Source organism: Ornithorhynchus anatinus, chromosome 16, assembly GCF_004115215.2.
Source record: "Ornithorhynchus anatinus isolate Pmale09 chromosome 16, mOrnAna1.pri.v4, whole genome shotgun sequence".
Lineage (NCBI taxonomy): Eukaryota > Metazoa > Chordata > Mammalia > Monotremata > Ornithorhynchidae > Ornithorhynchus > Ornithorhynchus anatinus.
This window is the reverse complement of record NC_041743.1, coordinates 10,963,087-10,984,204: the sequence shown is the minus strand read 5'-3', so window position 1 is coordinate 10,984,204 and position 21,118 is coordinate 10,963,087. Positions and strand designations below refer to the sequence as shown.

General features: G+C 47.1%; 1 protein-coding gene across 6 annotated transcripts in view; it reads right to left on the bottom strand.

The window, feature by feature from the left end:
- The window catches only part of SMG7 (SMG7 nonsense mediated mRNA decay factor), a 69,427-nt gene extending 50,020 nt beyond the window's left edge, over nt 1–19,407 (bottom strand). For 3 of the 6 annotated variants that reach the window (XM_039914400.1, XM_039914399.1, XM_029080552.2), the window contains exon 1: nt 19,277–19,402. Coding sequence is in view for 3 of the 6 variants with exons in the window: in XM_029080551.2 (XP_028936384.1) it covers nt 19,277–19,305 (29 nt within the window). In the remaining 3 variants the exon portion in view is untranslated. Of the gene's footprint in view, nt 1–19,276 lie in introns of all 6 variants that reach the window. The other 3 variants (XM_029080551.2, XM_039914402.1, XM_039914401.1) reach the window with 3 other exon arrangements.
- Nucleotides 19,408–21,118: the final 1,711 nt, after the last annotated feature.

The window sequence follows — 21,118 nt, the reverse complement described above, 5'->3', positions numbered from 1 at the left end:
CACACACACACACACACACACACACACGGACACATATATGACTAGCGACTATTGGAAAAACACAGATAAGGCAGAGTCAGAATTTAAAATACACCTTTTTTCTCCCAAAGTACCAGGCATTAAACGAGCATGTAAAGTGTCTTCTTCACTCTCCATTTGTTTGGACTTAATATACACTTAACTTTTTTTCTATTTTAAGGACTGTAGTTCAAAGATATCTAAAGACAGCTAAACCAAGTCAGCTGACAGCTTTCACCTTGCCACTGTATAGTAGATGCAGTCTCAATTTCTACAGTGTTTTTCCACTTTTATAATTTGACTCTGAAAAAAACTTACACCCCAACTTCTGAAAGCTAAAATATGACCAAAATAGTATAACCCACACTAAGTAAAACGAGACTAAACACACCTTGGCCTGGATTTTTCAGTGCTTCTGTGGGAATACGTCACCTAAGAGCATTAGACTTGTCATAATGGGCAGGTCTTGCTCTGGCATTCTGGTGGACATATTGAGCCAATTGTCAATTGACCCTCTTCCTTCCCTAGTAGTTAGGAGATAGCAGTTGGGCAATAGTTCTCTTTCTAATATTCCCCTCATATCCTCTACTCTCAAAAAAATTAATTCTGCCACATTTCTGAAAAAGCAAGTTCACCTGTAAGGAAAAGCACTTGGGAAATGAAATTCTCCGGTAATCTTGACCTAAAAATCTCAAGAAATAACCCAGAGTAGTAGACAATTTGGCTCCAGTTTGACCCCGGAAATGATTCTTTAAACGGAATTCCCTCCACGAACCTCAATTCCCTAGATTTACTGAACATTGATACCTTTTCCATAGAAAACATTTAGTTTTTCTCCCCTGTGGGGCCTATTCTCCAACTATCTCTCTGATTCCCTCTCAGGCATCGCGGTGGTACATGCTTCCTTTATGGCACAGAGTACCAAGTGGGAGTCACTGGCTCTCCCACTCCCCTAGTGTTGTTCTAGCCCAGGAATCTCAGTGGTGGATGGGAAATGACTAACTGTGTATTTAAGTGACATTAAAGATTCCTGGGATATAAAAATAAAACATTTAATTAAATGATTCCACTTTTTAAGAGCAGAACTGGGGGCTTTCCTTCCTTTTCAGATAAATCCATCCATCTTCAACATAAGTACCATATCCAAGTTGACCTGAGTTCCCGCCGTCGACCCCTGGGCCACCTCCTCCCGCGGTCCTGGAACGCCCTCCCTCCTCACCTCTGCCAAACTGATTCTCTTCCCCTCTTCAAAACCCTACTTAAAACTCACCTTCTCCAAGAGGCCTTCCCAGACTGAGCTCCCTTCTCCCTCTACTCCCTCTACCACCCCCCCTTCACCTCTCCGCAGCTAAACCCTCTTTTCCCCCTTTCCCTCTGCTCCTCCACCTCTCCCTTCCCCTCCCCACAGCACTGTACTCGTCCGCTCAACTGTATATATTTCCATTACCCTATTTATTTTGTTAATGAATTGTACATCGCCTTGATTCTATTTAGTTGCCATTGTTTTTCGAGATGTTCTTCCCCTCGACTCTATTTAGTTGCCATTGTTCTTGTCTGTCCATCTCCCCCGATTAGACTGTAAGCCCGTCAAACGGCAGGTACTGTCTCTATCTGTTGCCGACTTGTTCATCCCAAGCGCTTAGTACAGTGCTCTGCACATAGTAAGCGCTCAATAAATACTATTGAATTAATGACCTGGGATATTTTATGGTCCAGGACTCACTTTAAAGGTTTAACGTTCCCTGTGTTAACCAAGGAATGAAAGACTGGCTCTGTGGGAGAGTGCCATCTAAACCCTATGAAAGGATTTATACATTACAAAACCTTAGAGTTTAGCTAGACCCTCTAGATCGTGAGCTCACTGTGGGTAGGGAATGTGTCTACCAACTCTGCTATGTTGTGAGATCCCAAGAGCTTAATACAGTACAGTGCTCTGCACACATTAAGTGCTCAATAAATAGGACTGATTTTTGAAAGTAACAGAATATTTGTTTTTATTGTTCTTCCCTTAACAACAACAACAATAATAATAATAATAATAATAATTTTAGGCATTCAATAGCAGTTGCACTCAGCTATAGGTAAATTGGTTTCAACCAACCATTCAATAATATTTAGTATAAGCTCACTGTGGACAGGGAACATGTCTACCAACTCTGCTGTACTGTACTCTCCCAAGTGTTTAGTTCAATGCTCTCTACTCAGTAAGCTCTCAATAAATGCCACAGATGATGACACTGGGGGCATTCTGCACGGAGAGCACCTACTAAGCGCTTGAGAAAGTAGATGTCTCATCTAAATTGAATTTTAGGCTATCAATCTCCCCCCGACCCTGCCTCCTGTTCCTCCCACCCCTACAACCCAACTCCATTCTTGGGGGGGGTGGCAAGAGGAGTCCTTAGGAGGACTTACAACAATGAATTACAAGCATACCTTGGGCTATTTCCTCTACTACTTGCTGACTTACCCCACCATCCTTAGAGTCCTCTCTTGCTATTACATACAACCACTATAGCTAAGTCAATTCTTTGCACCCTGCACCTTTCCTGTCCTCAACAGTCCCCTCACTCCCCTCACATATCCTCACTCCCCTCACATATCCTAAACTCAGCCCCTCCTCCATCTCCCATTGTGCCTGCTCTGATTTTCTGCCCCAGCACTTAACACAGTGCTAAAACCACTTATTACTGTTATGCCTCAAGGGCTCTGGGATTTATTTTTTTTAACAGAACCTAGTAATGCCAGCAACCACTGCTTCCCCCAGCCACGAACCCTGTTCTCTATTTCCCTTCCTGTTGGTAGCTCCAATTCCTCACCCTAGCCAGAGTCATAGAAATTGGGACAGGGAGTGATTGGGTAATGTTGGGGGGCAGCAACTATTGTGGATGTCAGCATGGCCACGTTGCCCCCTCTTCTGTTCTGGCATTTTTAACAGTGGGAATTGGGGAAGAAAAGTGGGGCTTCAAGGCAAAAAGAGAGAGAGAAAGGGGCAGTGGCCAGCCAGAACTGCTGATGATATAATCCAAGGAGCATGGGCTTGGGAATTGGAGGACCTGGGTTGCAACTCCACTTCAGCCACTTAACTTCTCAGGGTCGCATCTGTAAAATGAGGATTCAATACCAGTTCTCCCTCCTAAGCTACACTGCAAACCCATTTTGGGACAGAGACTGTACCTGACCTGATTATACTGTATCCTCCCCAGAGCTTAGTACAGTGCTTGACACATAGGAAGCACTTACCAAATACCAGTTGTTATTAGTCAAATACACAAACCATACAAATACTGGAGCATTGAAGGCGCGTAAACCCTAGGAATAAGAAGGAGAGGGATTGAAAATCATTTTTATTTACCTGGCCACCATAATTGGGCTGGCTCTGGCACAAAACCAACTAATTGCCTGAAAATATATGGGAAAACATACCCCACAGTACGGCCATTCGTGATTTACGAAGACCAAAACCCGGCTGTATCATGCTGTATGCCTGTATCGGACAATCCAATTAGTCTGAAACGGTGGGCCTTCCTCCAAACCGTAAGACTAGCTCTTCAAATCAATGTCTCTAAAATCCTAACTCAAGTTCTATTTCTCCCTAGGTCCTAAGGTAAGAACAGATTAGCCAAATTCTAGGCAGAGGTTCGAATCCTTGACTGCTTTGGCTTCTGGTCTGGATGTGAATTCAAAAGCTCCTCAACTGTAACTATGTCCAAGAGTTCCCAATTCCTTCGGTGTTGATGGCTGCAGAAAATAGAGAAGACATGGAGCAGAGACATAACACTTAGCCTGCACATTAGAAAGGGCTAAGGTTGTACAGAGAAGGAATGGGGCCCAGCGGAGTTTTGCGAATACTGAGGAAACTCTGGGTCGCCAGAGAATTATGCTCCAATGAACACCCAGACTACAGGCAGAGCAGGCAGGTGTTACCTATGAGTACGCTGACCACCAGAGGCCCCAATATGAAGAGAACTATTTGCAGAGCAATTATACTCCCAGGTGTGAGAGATTCAATCCATCCTATTTACTGAAGGGCGCACTGCGTGCAGAGCACTCTAAATCCACAATGAGCTCACAGTCTAAAGGGGGAAAAATTCACTTTTATTTGAATAATGAGCACTTGATTTTTTTTTTTTTTACGGTATTTGTTAAGCGCTTACTTAGTAAGCGCCAGGCATAGTACTATGGGTTGGGATAGATACAAGGTGGGACTCTGTCCCTGCCCCATATGGGACTCACAGTCTTAATCCCCATTCTACAAACTATGTAAAATGAAGCAGAGAGGAATGAAGTGACTTGCCCAAGGTCACATAAAAGACAAGTGGTGGAACCCAGGTTCCTCTGATTCCCAAACCCATGCTCTACCCACTACCTAAATGTTCTTGTTGGGGAAATACATCTGTCCAGCCCCTTCTTCCCTTTTGGGTAACTCACACCTTGGCTTCCCCAAGGTGCCGCCACAACGTTTTTCTCAATGCTTGTTGCTTTCAGGCCCCACCCTTTCCCCTTTCAAATCGTCATGTTAAACATTATCTCCAGCCTTCTTCTCCCTTCTTCTTGTGAAAAGCCCTAGAACAAAGGGCCTGATGCAGGGCAGAGCTTCCTTGGCATTTTTGCTGGAAGCCTTTGGAGTGTTCCAGGAGAGGTCTGAGGCTATATGGGAGCAGATATCAACGAGGATGTCCTGGCATGACCTTTCGAGAAGAGGTAAAAGAGGAATTCCTGGGTGGCTGGTTACCATAACAAACCCACCCCCTTCTCCCTATGCCAGCTACAGTTAACTAATTTTGCCAGTCCTTACCACGTGCACTTCTACATGCCAAAAGCAGATTCCACCCTGATCATTTTCTTGCCAAAACAAGTGATGTAGACTTTTAATCGCATCTGGCAACATCCTTATTTTTGCTTGATAAACAACTTTGGCCAGAAGCTGTGACTATCATCTTTGAACTTAGGGCTACAACAATATTAATCTAGGGTAAGATAAAACAATGAAAGTTGGCACGTTTCACTCTGCAGTCAGTGTGGTCTCCCATGTTATTACTTAAGATTTACTAAGTTCCAAAAATGCTCCAGGGCTATAATGAATAGAGTAAGAAACAAATCTTGCCCCGAAGGCTTATGATCTATATTAGACAAATGAAAAACCAGCATGGAAATGGGATGGCAAATACATTCTAAGAAGACATAAAAGGGGATCTACTCCAAAGCCTATGAGAGTCTCAAAATATTTCAAAAATGTTTTCTGGAAGTGAGTTTTGGGCAAAGACGAGGTAAAAGGCGCAAGCTTTTTCTGATTAGTTCAGTACAGCCCTACTGTTCCATTGGTGGATTCGGCAAATATTGTGTAAATCCATGACAGCAATACTGCAAGAGCCAATCAAGGCATGCTGCAGCATCATTCTTCGTGAAAGAGGACATGCTGCCCATTTTTTCCCCTTGGGGTCTGAGGCAAAAGTGCCTTCTTTTGAAGCAAAAGGCTCAAGTTTCTCAGTGCCCATCTACTGCCCATGCCGGGCCTGGCTATACCGACTAAAATTCCAGGACCTGACCCTTAACGCTCTAAGAACGTGGACCCACTTCAACTTCTGCCCTTACCAGAAACCACTAACCCTGTAAAGAGAGGCAAGAGGGGCCCCCCCAAACAGGCTCTCGAGAGAGCCTGGTCCATTGTCAGAAAGCGTGGGTTCTAGATCTGGCGTGGGCAGGGCCCCATGCTTTCCACCAAGTTTAACAAAGAACGAGGCCCAATTGCAATACCAACACGTAATGCTTCCCGCAAAGAAAGAAGAAATGCCCGTTCTGCCTTCCCACTGCACCTTCAATCGAAACAGTCTTTACTTCATTGTCTCAGACAATCAGGAAAGGTGCCAAGCTCAAACACAACGGGCAAATTAGCCACAAAAAACCCACAGATCCTCACATTCATTTTTGGGCAGGCTGGATCTAACCCTGTAAAACATAAGGAATGTCAACATCTCCTGCCCGGCTCCAACCGGAGACTTATAGGGCAGTCATTGGGGTGCTCAGCTTACTTTAACTAGGCATTATTGTTATTATAAAGCACATGCTCATCTTTCCATAGTAGCTTTCTGTAGTGGCCGTAGAAAAGCAAGTCAAAATGACTTCAAGAAACCACATCTAAAACCTTGGGCAAAATTCCCCTGCCCCTCTTCCTCAGCAACCTCTGGCAGAAAAGCAAGTTTAAAGCATGGGCATCTACCCACCTATAGACTTTTTTTCTGATGCCCACAAGGCTCTATCTTGTTGCATAAAAAGAGGACATTGATCAATGTTACTTAGTGAGCTCCTAGGGTGTGCCAAGCCCTGTACTAAGCGTTTGGGCGAGTACACTACATCAGATAAAAGCCAAGTTAAAACACATCTATACCTTACAAAGCAAATACTCATGTTTTGGGAATATACCTCTCTCTTCAATAGGCAGCTAGTCTTTCAAAAATCAAGGCACCTTTTCCAAGCCACCAACTGCAGAAGGAGGGAGGGAAGAGAATTCATAGAGACACTTCCCCTTCGAACCCACACTCCTAGTTCTTCCCTACTTGCCTCAAGGGTACACAGAAAAGATGTGAATCAGCTCCACCTCCTTTCACCCAAACCCGCCTCAACTAGATTTTTCGCTGGGCTCCACGCCACTGGCTTCTTACAAGGCCTCCCGCCTCCTCCATCCTGATTGTAGTGATTACGGGTGGAAAGCCAGGTGAGTTTGGGGGTAGGGGAGTTCTTTTTACAGGACTACACTACTGTTTTATTTTCTGGCTTACTTTTTACAGAAAACAACTAGAGCCCTAAAAACTCAGCATGACCTTAGACCACTTTCTCATTTCTCATTTGATTTGAAGACAGAAGCGATGACTTAAGCTGAAAAAGAAAATGAATGCATGTTCACATTTCTTGGCCTGGTGCCCATTACATTGTTCAGAATTAGTGAGAACAAACACTGTTGGTCCATTTTGTAAAGTTAGTTTTCGATACAGTGATGAGTAAGTTGGTGCTCTCAATTCAACGATGGTATTTATTGAGCACTTACTGTGTGTTGAGCACTGTACTAAGTGCTTGAGAGACAGTATAATGCAAAAGAGTTGGCAGACAAGTTCCTTGCCTATAAACAGGACCCAAGGAAAAATAAAGGTATTTGGCCCCTATTCAAGAAATCATCTCATCTCAACATGTCCTTGAAAACTATCACCATGCTCTGTGTGAAAAGCAGTTGATGGCTTGCAGAGTCTTCCAAATTCAATGATTCCTTGGTTCAATCAATAGTGCTATTTACTGAGCACTTACTACACACAGAGGTTGGTTTCAATGCTGGTTTGGTTCCTAGTCAGCCAAAGAGCTACCACTTTGGTACAAGGTATGGTCACATAGCAAGTAGATCCTTATATCAGCCTCCTGCCTCCAGTCTGTCCCCTTCCGGTCTATACCTAGAACACTGTATTGGTTCCACCTTCCTCAGCCCATACCTCTCCTGTCCTCAAAGCTTCCAGGTTGCCTGATGTGCAGCAAAAACTCTACATAACTGGTTTCAAGCCTCACCCAATTATCTTAGGTCTGCTCTCTTCACCAGGGTCTCAACCTACCATTCTTTTCTCCCAAGCTAACCTTTTAATAACTTGGCTCTTGACTCTCTCGCACCTCCACCCCTCACACAAGCTGTTCCCTCGACTTGGAACTCCCACAAGATCAACTGCCTTAAGCAAAGATCATTCCAAATTTATAAAAGAATGAAATTTAAATACTTCATCATTATCCGTAATGTATCATATCCATAATTTACTTATATTACTGTCGGTCTCCCCCTAGACTGTAAGCTCATTGCGAACTGGGAACGGGTTGAACTCTATACTCCCAAGCAGTTAGTACAGTGCTCTGCATAGAGTAAGTGCTCAATAAATATGAGTGGATTGCCCGAATAGAGCTCTGCTCTGGGAAGTTCCACTTAGCTATCTCAGGACTTCCCTATACTGTGCATTGCACCTAGCTTTTGGAAGGGATGGTATGACCCACCTAAGATTCAGGCAGGTTTGTGTAATATTATTTAAGTCAGGGAGAAGATACAGTTACACCTCATTACTATTATTCATGACCTGTCATCCCTTTACATGTAATTTCTTCCCCCTTATTGCTCACCTTTCCAGAGGATACAGTAACACTTCAAGAGTGACTACAACAAGGTCATTCCAATATGGTAGTCCAAACTGTGGAATGATAAACAGATAACTATGAGGTGAGGGCTACTCTGAACACAGGAAAGAGAAGACTTGGAAGAAATGCTTTAGCAGTGACTAAATACAATAGGCAGGCAACAAAGGTCTTTCTGCAGAGAGATACATGACAAGAAAAAAAGGCAGTTCAACCACGGATAAGACTGATTGAACAGAGGCGGGCTCTGGCTTGGGGATACTATAAAACAGAAACCAATTCCGAATTCTACAGCTCCAATTCTATCGAAGGGTCACCTCCGAGCTGATGCCACTTTTTTGAGATAATTGTAACTGGGTAGATTTCTATCAGCTTTAGATTCTGGGAAACCTGGAGGGGAAGTGGGGAAAAGCAGAGGAGGCCGTACGGAAGAGAGAGGCTGGATGGATACATAAAATGTTCTGGCCTTCAAGTGAGGGGTGACTGTCCTCAGGATTCTGGGCCCTGGGAACAATGTTCTGCCAAGTTTGGGCCTAGGCAAAGCAGAACTGGGTGGTGCTAGAAGCTGGCTTGACTTCGCAGGCATACTCTGGCTCCAGCTTCATAAGGAATGCAATTTAGAAAATGAAAAACACCATAAAAAAATCTTCATCTGAGGAGGCTCTCCGGCATCATTTGACAGTCTCCACATAGAGAACTGTTTGCGGTAGATTATTTTTCTCCTGCAGCTCACAAAATATATTCCACCAAGAGTTGGAGTCCAAACCATGAACACCGCACAACCAATTAAGCCGCAGTCCCATTCCCCATTTCAGTGGTTTCATAGCAGACACCTCCAGTTAAAATTCAGATACTTTGAGATACATGAAGCAATTACTTGCTGGAATGCCACAGCCCACCAAACAGACTCCAAATGCCTGCATTTCAAAATATCAAAATGCACCCATTAACAATCCTAACTGCCCCCCCTCAAATTAAGTCTAGATTTGTGTGACAATGGGTGATTGTTTTTTCAATGACAAAATATTAGACTATAGATTAGTTAATGATCAATCCTCAGGCATTCCTGTCCTCTCAAACTGCAGCTTCCCCTCCCTAGTAACAGAGTTTTGTTTTGGGGAGGTTTTTTTTTGATGGCATTTGTTAAGCACTTAGTATGTAAGAAGCTTTGGGATAGATACAAGCTAATCAGTGTGGATACAGTCCCCACCCCACGTGGGGTTCACAGTCTTGAGTTCCCTTCCTTTAGCTACCAGGAATAAGGGACTGGTAGTAAGGGAGTGAAGCAGTGTGGTCTAGTGGACAGAGAGAGCAAAGACCTGGGAGTCAGAAGGCCCGGGGTTCTAATCCCGGCTCAGCCACCTGTCTATGTGACCCTGGGTCAATCACTTCACTTCTCTGTGCCTTAGGCACCTCATCTGTAAAATGGGGATTAAGATTATGAGCCCCATGTTGGACATGGACTGGCTGCAATCTGATTAGCTTGTATTTACCCCAGTGCTTAGTACAGTGCTGGGCACACAGTAAGCACTGAACAAAAACCATAAGAAAAAAAGAGGGATTCCTACCCTAATTCAGCCTTTAACTACTCCATGTCAAGCAGATGGGCTCCTTGTATACCAGAGCCCCCACCAGGACCTCTCACCACCGCTCTGGGCAAACATCCGTCTTTTCCCTAGATTTAAAAAATGCATTTATTGAGAAGGGGAAGGAGGATGGGGAAAGAAGAAAAGAGTGGGGGGCCAGGGGGGGAGACTAGTAGTAGAGATATTAGGGAAGTGACCGGAGGCGATAAGAAGAGGCAAAATAGAAGAAACATTTATCTGTCTCATGAGCCCAAACTGAATTTATTATATGCCCAGGAAAGCCAAAGTCAGATTTCTGAACTGGTGATAGCGTGACCATTTTTATGAATGGAGGATAAGTCTAGACCCAATGTACTCAGGCTTACAATAATGAATGCACCAAAAAAACACCGGGGCAAATGCTACAGAGTGCTTTCTTAATCTTGTTCTTGGGTGTGCCGGTTCTATGGTTCCAGCCAAGTAGAATTGGGTAGGTGAGTGGACAGATTATGAGGTGGATTAGTTTGCATTTTTAATTATGACAAAGCTTGCTTACTTAGTATGCCTCTTTTTCCTGAAATCTCCCTGTTTACCCTGTTGTGAATCATGCCCTTTAAATAGCCCTTGCCTACCAAGTTATGCTTTTAAAAATAAATCCTATACTTAAATAAGAAGGTTTTTTTGTGCTAAAAATATACTGAAGACCGAATAATGAAGAAAGACATCATACTAGTTGAGTTGAATCAATTTCATTATTTTCATGGGGGTTCATATTAAAACTGAATTGTAAATCCAACTAAATTTTAAAAATCAAACAATAAAATCTGCTTTTATTGAAATATTACAGTAATCTGAAACTCATTATTCTGCTCATATGTCTCCTGGTTCGAACTGTACCCAAAGTACTACTGATTCCATTCTAAAATTGCATGGCCCTAAAACTTGATGGACTACAAAATGGTCCACACCTGAAGGCTCCTCAAGGGCAGGGATTGAGTCTACTAATTCTGTTCTACTCTATCATGCACTTAGTACAATACTCTGAACATGGCAGGTACTCAAAAACAAACATGGATTGATTCACTCTGTCATACTGGGGAAGGTCAGGGTGAGGGATCCAAGGCAGACATGTCAATCCATCAATATTTACTGTGTGTGCACTGGAAGGTACCGAGTGGCTTGGAGAGAACAAAAGAGCAAAGAGACATAATCCCTGCTTTCAAGGAACTTACAATCTGGTGGTGGAGACATGAACATTTTACAGATAGGAGGAGGAAGAGAATGCAGAGGTGGATTTGTTTATCTATAACTGCTTATATAACAGTGTATGTAAATTGGTACTCTAGACTGTAAGCTCATTATGGGCAGAAAACGTTTCTGTTTACTGTCATATTGCACTATCCCAAGCGCTTAGTACAGTGCTCTGCACACAGTAAGTACTCAATAAACACAACTGATTGACTGATTAAAAGTATGATGGGTAATGGTGAGTGCATAAGCGCTGCGGTGGTAGGCAGTTGGGAGAATATCACCTAAGAAAAGGAAAAATTAATCAGGGAATGCCTCCTGTAGGAGATGGGATTTCAGGACTGCTTTGAAGATGAAGAGTTTCAAAAAAAAAAAAAAAAAGGCAAGAGCAAGGGGTTAGCATTCGGAGAGTTGAAGATGAGGCCCAATGAGACTAACTTGGGAGGAACCGAAAGCATGAGATGGGGAGCAGTGGGAGAATAGAGTTGGTAAGCAAAGGGAAAATGTCCATCCTTAGAATCCTGTTGCCAGTATCTTTCACCTGGTAGCCCTTACACGTCTGTACATCTCAAAGAGGAGTGAGACAAGTCTGTTCCTGAAAGGACACTTAAAATAATTTATGCATATCACCATAATAATTTCCTGCAAGGGTTTTGGTGACTTACTAGGTGATGTGCACAACGATCAGTACTAGAACATGGCATTAGTACTAGTACTAATTAGTATTAGTACGGCATTAGCACGTAAATGCTAGATCCTAATTCAATCATATTTCCAAAGTGCTTAGTGGGTGCGGAGCACTGTACTAAGCACTTAGGAGAGTAGGATATAACAATAAACAGACACCTTCCCCTACCCACAAGAGCAGCATTTATTGAGCACCCACTCAGTGCAGTACACTGTACTCTAGACTGTAAGCTTGTTGTGGGCTGGGACTGTGTCTGTTTACTTTTGTACTGTACTCTCCCAAGCACAAAGTACAGTGGTCTGCACAAGATAAACGCTCAATAAATACGACCAAATGACTCGAATACCACGCCCTTGGAAAATTCAGAATGTGATAAGTTCTCTACCTATAAGGAACTTACATGCTAACGGGAGAGACGAACATAAAAATACAAGTAACGAGTGGTCAAAATAACCTGAGCAGCCATGTATTTGTGAGTGCTAAGGAAGGTGAAAGGGGTATGATTCTCTTTTCACCACTCCAGAAGGAATTTGCAGGCTCCAATCAGGCATTCAAACATAAACATATCTGTTCAGGTAAGATGAATAACCACCTTCATTAAAGAGAACCTGACACTCCAGGAGTCAAAAACAGAATAAGAAACATATGAATCCAAATTTCTGATTACCCTGGGAACCATTCTCATCTTCATGAGGACCAGGAGTCCTGACTAAAATACATACTCAAATTTAGATTTCAATATTCATCTGCATTCCCACCGCCCTAACCAAACTTCAGGCAAATCTCTGGATCCCTATTGCTCTAACAAGTAATCTACTTTTTAAATAATTTATCACCTTGCTCCTATACCATGGACAGCTAAATGCGAAAATAAAGCAAACCCGACCACAAAAACACATGAAAAATGAAGCGTGAGAAAACAAAAGTAGATTCTAAAAGTTTGCTGAGATTCAGCGCATCCATCACCACCCACGAGCTTTTCTTTTTAAACACCGATAGTGGACACTGAAGACACTAAGTCCTAACTACCTTTCCCTTGGGATGCTCACACCTTCAATTTCTCATCCGGATTATATCAGTCATATTTATTGAGCACTTACAACGTGCAGAGCACTGTTCTGAGCACTTGGGAGAGAACAATGCAATCCGAATTGTATATTCCAAGTGCTTAGTACAGTGCTCTGCACCTAGTAAGTGCTCAATAAATACTATTGAATGAACAGAATTAGCCGACACGGGCACGAGTTTAAACTCTAGAGGGGCTCCACTAGTATTTGTTTCTGTTTCTCTATTGCAGTTCAGAGAAAAATCAATTAAAGTAATTATCCCCTTTGAAAATTTCATTTTTCCTGAACTTTATTAATTGATCGCCAGGACATCCCCATCACAGCTTCTACTCAGCCCTCCTCCTCTCCACCCTGAACAGAATTCCCAATCAATGGTACATAATCAGTGCTTACAGTGTGCAGATTACTGAACTAAGCACTTGAAAGAGTACAATAGAATTGGCAGATAAGGAGTTTACGATTTTGCCCGACACTCTTCCTTTAATCTCTCTGATAATAATGCCTCCTGCTTCTGCTTTATAGTGTACTCTCCCAAATGCTTAGTACAGTGCTCTGCACATGGTAAGATCGCAATAAATACAACTGATTGCTTGCTCTTTCCCTCCGTTAGGCCTCAACAGCCTCTGACCTTATTTCCTTTTCTATTATTCCATAAAACAAATTTCTTTTCATCTTTCCTGGCCCAAGAAATATAATTCTTTAAATTTACTGGGCATCATTCTGCTTTCCTCCCCTCCAACCCAATCTTAATACATTTTGGTACATCGTCTACACTTACTGTACATTCTCCAAGTTTTGATTCCTGGTGATCCAATCCCTCATTTTTTCCTTTTCTTTTAAAATGGTATTTGTTATGCACTTACCACCTGTCAAACACCATTCTAAGTTATGGGGAGGATACAAGAGAAGAGCATGGGGGAATGGAGACAGCACAGGCCTGGGAGTCGGAAAGTCACGGGTGCTAATCCCGGTTCCGTCACTTGTCTGTTGTGTGACCTTGGGTAACTCACTTCACTTCTCTCTGCCTCCCTTAACTGTCAAATGGGGATTGAGACTGTGAGCCCCACATGGAACAGGAACTTTGTCCAACTTGATTTGCTTATATCCACTCCAGTGCTTACTACAGTGTCTGGCACACAGTAAATGCTTAATAAATACCATCGTTATCATTATTATTATTATGTTAGGTTGGACACAGTCCCTGTTCCATATAGGACCCACAGTCTAAGCAGGAGGGAGAACAGGGATCTTCATTTTACAGTCAAAGAAGCTGAGGCTCAGAGAAGTTAAGTGACTTGCCCAAAGTCACACACCAAGCCAATGGCAGAGCTGAGATTAGAACCCAGGTCCTTTTCTTAATTTTGTCTGTCTTCTTCTCATCCCACCTATCCACTGAGCTACAGTCTCTCAGCTGCAGTCTTCCCTTCAATTACCCGCCAGTAGGTGAATCCCTTACTAACTACAACTTTTCCCTTTACCTCAGTGAAACCTTCAAAACCTCCCACTGTCGAATGTCAAGTGAAGACGAACCCTCCTTTCTGATTTTCTCTCTCAGTGTACGTAATCAGAACCCAAGATGTAGTCATTTTCAAAACTCTGAGACTAAGTTTCCCTTCAAACTATACTCTTCAGGTTACTTGGGCTACTGACCCCAGTGATTCGCTTTCACTCCCTTTACCCAATGAATACAGCCTTAGCACTCTCAATCTGCCCACACCACCCATTTCCCCACCTGACCTCATTCCAAGTTGCATGAATCTTCTTCTTTTCCAAGGTCTCCATTCAGCCAACACCCCAGATACACTTAATCTCCACCCACTCGATAGTATTTATTGAACACTTACTCTGTACCCAGCACTGTACTAAGAACTTGGGAGAGAACGATACAATGGAGCTGGTCATCATGATCCCAGCCCGCAAGGAGCTTACAGACTAGAGGGTGAGAGAGACTTTGAAATAAACTCCAGAGAGGTGAAGGAGTTGAGTATAGGGATGCAGGCATATGAGATGGGGGGGGGGGGGGACGGGGGGGAGTAAATATCCAAGTGCTTACGGATACGGGTCCATGTACATCGGAGATGCAGGAGAAAGGGTAAAAAAAGGGGAAGTGAAGGCCTTGGAGGAGATGTGATTTTAGTAGAGTTCTGAAGATGGGAAGGGTGGAGGCCTGTTGGGATATGAAAGTGGAGGGAGATCCAGGCCCAGAGGGAGGAATGTGGGGAAGGGGTCGGAGGTGAGACAGACAAGACTGAGGTACACTGAGTTGGGTGGCATTAAGAGGAGTGAAGTGCAGGGGCTGGATTGTAGTAGATCGGTAAGTTAAGGTAGGAGGGATAGAGCTGAACGAGTGACTTAAAGCTGAGGACGGTAAGAGTCTGTTTGATGCGGAGGTGGATGGGCAGTCACTGGACCTTGAGGAACGGGGAAACAAATTGAACAGTTTGTTTGAAAATGATTCATGCAGCAGAGTGACATACAGACAAGAGAGGGGAGAGACAGGAGGCTGAGAGGTCCGCAAGGAGGCTGATGCAGTAATCAAGACAGGATATGAGAAGTACTCAGATCAGCAAGGTAGCGGTTTGGATGCAGAGAAAAGGACAGATTCTAAAGGTGTGCAGGATATATTGTTATATTGTACTGTAACAAGCACTTCGTACAGTGTTCTGCAGGCAGTGAGTGCTCAATAAATACGATTGACTGAATGACTGGTGACAGTCCGGCTATGAGGGATGCAAGAGAGAGAGAGAGAGGAGTCGAGGAAAACGCCAAAATCCCGGGCTTCTGAGACAGGGAGGATGGCAGTGCTGCCTATGGAGAAGGGGAAGTCTGAGGGAAGGGCAGGACCCAGTGGGAAACTGACGAGTTTCATTTTGGACAGGTTAAGTTTGAGGTGTCCGTGGGACATCCAAGTAGAGATGTCCTGAAGGCAGAAGGAAATGTGAGACCACAATGAAGGAGAGAGGTCAGATGTGGAGAAGGAAATTTGGGAATCATCGGCAAAGAGTTGGTATTTGAAGCTGGGGGTGAATGATTTTGCCAAGGGAGTGGGTGTCGATGGAGAATAAAAGGGGACCCAGAACCGAGTCTCCTTCGCTATACGAACGCCTCCCGCTTTCGGCCGCCTTCTCGATACTTCCCAGATGTGTTACACTGCTCCTCTTCTTTTCAACATCCCACATTAACGCAGGCTGCTCACATCACTCACCATTAGCCATTAAAATCCAACTGTGGCAAAACTATAATTACGGTATTTAAACCCTTTATTATGTGCCAAGCATTGTGGTGCACGCTGGGGCAGATTCGAGGAAATCAGATCCGACAGAGTCCCTTTCCCACTCGGCGATCACAATCTCATAGGTTTGGGGAGGAGCTATCTTACCCCCTTAGGACTGTGGCGGTCCTAAATTTCAACTTCTTAAAGAAGAGGGAGGAGTGGTCAGTAGCTATGCAGTTTGAAAATTGCTTGGTCATTGTCCATTCCACCATGGATAAAAGTAGAGTAACTAATCTTCTGTTCCCGTGGTCAAGGTCACAGACTGACCTCCACATATCTAACCACCTCCAGAAACATCCTCAGAGACTGGGAAAAGCCAAAATCTATTTTCACAGGGAGAAGCCGGAGGAGAAAAATATGCTTCCACCAACTGTGATGACACCCCTCCATCCTCCCAAATCTAGACATCCTATTCTTCGCAGGAGCAAAATTAAGCAAGGCCAGAACTCTGGGAAGGAAACGGAGAGACGTTCGAGGGTACAAACTTTATCCTTTCTTCATTCCCTCAGTCTCGAAACCCCAAATCCGGTCGCAGGCCTAAGGCACACTCTGACAAATGCTTTTATGCAATCAAGACAGGGTGTAGAGATACCTGTTCAGGATTTTCCCTGCCTCACTTCTAGCCACTCGCCAATAAAGACCCCTCCACAGGGGCCCGGTTCTTACGTTCCCTGACACCGGGGTTATTTGGCTAGTGATTTTTACAACTGTGGGGAGGTATGGGAGGTGATTTGGCCTAGATTTCTACCAAAACTATTCATTCCCATTCTCATCCCTCTTCTCCAGTCCATTCATCAGAGCCCCACTAAAATCATTCTGTAAGCAGGGGACTGAATCTCCCACGGGCCGGGCCGGCTTTCCCAGAAGCAAGAATACTGAACAACACAAACACAGCACCGTTCAATTGTAAGCTCCCTGTGCTTTTTTCCCCAAAACACTTAGTAGACTGCACTCAGTTGATGCTTAATATATATCGACACTACCATACAATACCCTAACTCCCCACAGCATAAGTGCTCAGCTTCACCTATTTTGGGTAAAACCCCAGATTTCCAGGCCTTCATCATACTTTATTCTTTCAACATCCTTTGTTCTTCTTAGTATTTCTGAATGCTGTATTTACAACTCCCACCGTCACTGCCCTCTAAGGCCTACCTGCCTCTTCAATCCACATTCTCTCTTCCCCTCTAGACTGGACAATCGCTGTGGGCAGGGAATGTGTCTCCCCAACTACTATACTGTACTCGCCCAAGGGCTCGGTAGGCACCCTGCACACAGTAAGCACTCGATCGATACATACGACTAATTCTCCCTTTTAATGTTCCGCACTACACTGCACTGCCTACTAATTCAACCCTTCGCTTTCTTAAAGGGGCCTCATCAAATCCCAATAGATCAAGGTCCTCTGATATCCAGGACAGCTTCCCCATAAGCTGATATAGTATGTACCCTCCCATACATCACTTTCAGTTCCCTCGAGAATTTTGGTATAATGACCTGCCTCTTCATTTCCATTTTGGTCACCCAAATTAATCCCCTTAACTCAAATGGGTGGCATCTTTTTCTCCACTTTTCCCCAGACGGCTGAACTCTCCCAGTCCCCACATAATACTTGGCCTCAGTGCAGCAATTACGCCTCCCTTCCCCCTTTTCATCAGAGAACTGCGTTCCACTTTCTTGTCCTTTACTCACGGCCTCCCCAGTCTTTCAACCCTTATATACATAGCAAGCGTGCTGTGGGTAGGGAATGTGTCTGATGTTATACCGTTCTCTCCCAAGTGCTGACTCCAGTGCTTGGCACACAGTAAGGGCTCAGTAACTACGATCGAATGAGTGAAGAGCAACAATTTATTTGTAGTGATATCTGCCTCCCCCTCTGGACTGGCAGCTCTTTGTGGGCAGAGGGAGCCTGTTGGTTGTGTCTCCCAACTCTGTTATAATATACTCTCTCAAGCGTTTAGTAGAGTGCGCTGCACGGGATGAGTGCTCACTAAATACGACTGATGGATTGATTTCCTCCACCCCACCTCTAAGCTCTTCGGACCATGTGCCTCATCCTTTTTGCTGCACCCTCCCACTCCTCCCACTGCTCTCTCCCTCTGGGTACCAAGCGCCCGGGGTCTTCGCTATCCCTTCTCCCTCGACGTGCACAAAGGTCCCCCTGCTCTATCTCCCCAAACCGCAATCCCTCCTCATCCCCTTTCTAGGGCATCACCTTCCGCCTTGGCGCGATCAGTCGCCCAAGAGTACCAGCTGGGCGCCGACGGGCACTGTCCTAAGCGTTAGGGAGGGTAGGCTACGACAAAGTTGGCAGGCCCGTTGCCCGCCCCCCACGGCCTTTGGGCCTAGAGGACCGACCTCACCTCCCCAGGGCTGCACTGATGGTCGTTTTCCTAATAATAATAACGGTGGCATTTGTTAAGCGCTTACTACGTGCAGAGCACTGCTCTAAGCGCTGGGGTAGACACAGGTTGTCCCACGTGGGGCTCACGGTCTCCATCCCCACTTTCCAGATGGGGTCACCGAGGGCCAGACAAGTGTCTTGCCCACAGTCCCCCAGCTGCCAGGTGGCCGAGCCGGGAATCGAACCCATGACCTCCGACTCCCCAGCCCGGGCTCTTACCACTGAGCCACGCTGTCCATCCCCTTGCCTCTGTCGGGATCACGCTGTCTTGTTTCTGTCCGTCTGTCTCCCCGGATTAGACCGAGAGGCCGGGCAGGGATGGTCTCTCTGGGGCCGAATTCTACCTTCCAAGCGCTTAGTCCAGGGCTCTGCACATAGGAGACGCTCAGTAGATCCTCCCGAGCGAAGGGGCACCTCGCTCCTCTGCCTAGGCCGGACCCTTCCCCACCCCCGCCACCCCCGGGGGGGTCCAGATAACAACAACAACAACAACGTCGGCATCTGTTAAGCGCCGAGCACTGTTCTAAGCGCTGGGGTAGACACAGGGGCAATGGGGTTGGCCCAGTCTTCATCCCCATTTTACAGAGGCGGTCACCGAGGCCCAGACCAGCGAAGGGACTGGCCCACGGTCGCCCAGCTGACAAGTGGCCGAGCCGGGATTGGAACCCATGATTTCTGACCCTGTCCACGGAGCCACGCCGCCGATCCGCCCCTTCAGCCGGTGCAGCGGGGGGCCCGATCCCGCTGCCCCCCGACCCCCCGTCCTTCCCGCAAGCCCTGGCTTGGCCGGGGCCCCCGCCGGCGGGCTGCCACCCGTCCTGCCCGGGATGCTCCTCCCGTCCCCAGCGCGGCTCTCACCGGAGGTACTGCGCGCTCTGCAGGCTCATCCTCCGCCGCCGCGTCTCCCCGCCGAGCGCCGCTGGGTCCCTCAGGCTCCTCGCAGCGGCCCCGCGGCCCCGCCGGGGCTGGCGGCCGCCGCCATCTTCCTCTCCTCCGGCTCCTCCGGGCCCGGCGGGGCGGGACGCGGGGGGGAGGGGCGGGGGAAGGGGACGCGGGGGCGAAAGGGGGCGGCGGGGCGGGAGGGAGGGAGGAGGAAGGAGGGAGGAGGGAGGGAGGGAGGGCGGACGACGGCGGAGGCGGCGCGGCCCGGCGGGCGCAGGGACGGCCCGACCCGCGGCCCGGGGGGGAAGAGCGGCCAAGGGCCGGAAGCGCGGCCGCTCTCGCGAGACCGCCCTCCCTCGCGCCGCTTCCGCCTCCCCGCCGCGGGAATCCTCGGCCCGCGGGCCTCCCCCGCGCCCCGCGCCCCGCTCCCCGCTCCTGCTGCTGCTGCTGCTGCTGCTGCTGCTGCTGCTGCTCCTCCTCCTCTTCCTCCTCCCCCCGGCCGCCGCTCGGAGCCCGTGGAGGTTCCCCCTCGATGGCGTCCCCCCGGCCCCGGCCCCGTGCCACCTTCACTCCCCCCCGCCGGAAACGGCGCTCCTCCCTCCTCCAGTTCCGCTCTTCTCGCGCCGGTGACGCCACCCGCCGGGAGGGGGCGGGGGGAGAGGAAACCGAAACCGACCCAACGTCGACGCGCGGTTGCCGTGGCGACGGGCGGCTGCGGTTGTATCGCCATGGCAACCGGCGGGAGGGGGGGAGGAAGGGCGTCCCTGGAACCCCCCCCTCCCCCCCGCAGCCTCGCCGTCCGCAAGTGGAAAGAGCCCGGGCTTGGGACCCGGAGGGCGTGGGTTCAAATCCAGGACTTGGGGCAAGTCGCTCCACTTCTCTGGGCTTCAGTGACCTCATCTGTAAAATGGGGATGAAGACCGGGAGCCCCACGTGGGGCAATCCGATCCCCTGGTATCCTCCCCAGCGCTTAGCACAGTGCTTTGCACGTAGTAAGCGCTTAACACATGCCACTATTATTGAGATGCAGCGTGGCTCAGCGGAAAGAGCCCGGGCTTGGGAGTCGGAGGGCGTGGGTTCAAATCCAGCACTTGGGGCAAGTCGCTTCACTTATCTGGGCTTCAGTGACCCCATCTGTAAAATGGGGATGAAGACCGGGAGCCCCGCGTGGGGCAATCCGATCCCCTGGTATCCTCCCCAGCGCTTAGCACAGTGCTTTGCACGTAGTAAGCGCTTAACACATGCCACTATTATTGAGATGCAGCGTGGCTCAGCGGAAAGAGCCCGGGCTTGGGAGTCGGAGGGCGTGGGTTCAAATCCAGCACTTGGGGCAAGTCGCTTCACTTATCTGGGCTTCAGTGACCCCATCTGTAAAATGGGGATGAAGACCGGGAGCCCCGCGTGGGGCAATCCGATCCCCTGGTATCCTCCCCAGCGCTTAGCACAGTGCTTTGCACGTAGTAAGCGCTTAACACATGCCACTATTATTGAGATGCAGCGTGGCTCAGCGGAAAGAGCCCGGGCTTGGGAGTCGGAGGTGATGGGTTCGAATCCCGCCTCAGCCACTTGTCAGCTGGGTGACTGTGGGCAAGTCACTTCTCTGGGCCTCAGTGACCCCATCTGTAAAATGGGGATGAAGACGGTGAGTCCCACGTGGGACAAATCCGATCCCCTGGTATCCTCCCCAGCGCTTAGAACAGTGCTTTGCACGTATTTATTTAAGCGCTCAACACATGCCATTATAAGTGGAAAGAGCCCGGGCTTGGGAGTCGGAGGTGATGGGTTCAAATCCCGCCTCAGCCACTTGTCAGCTGGGTG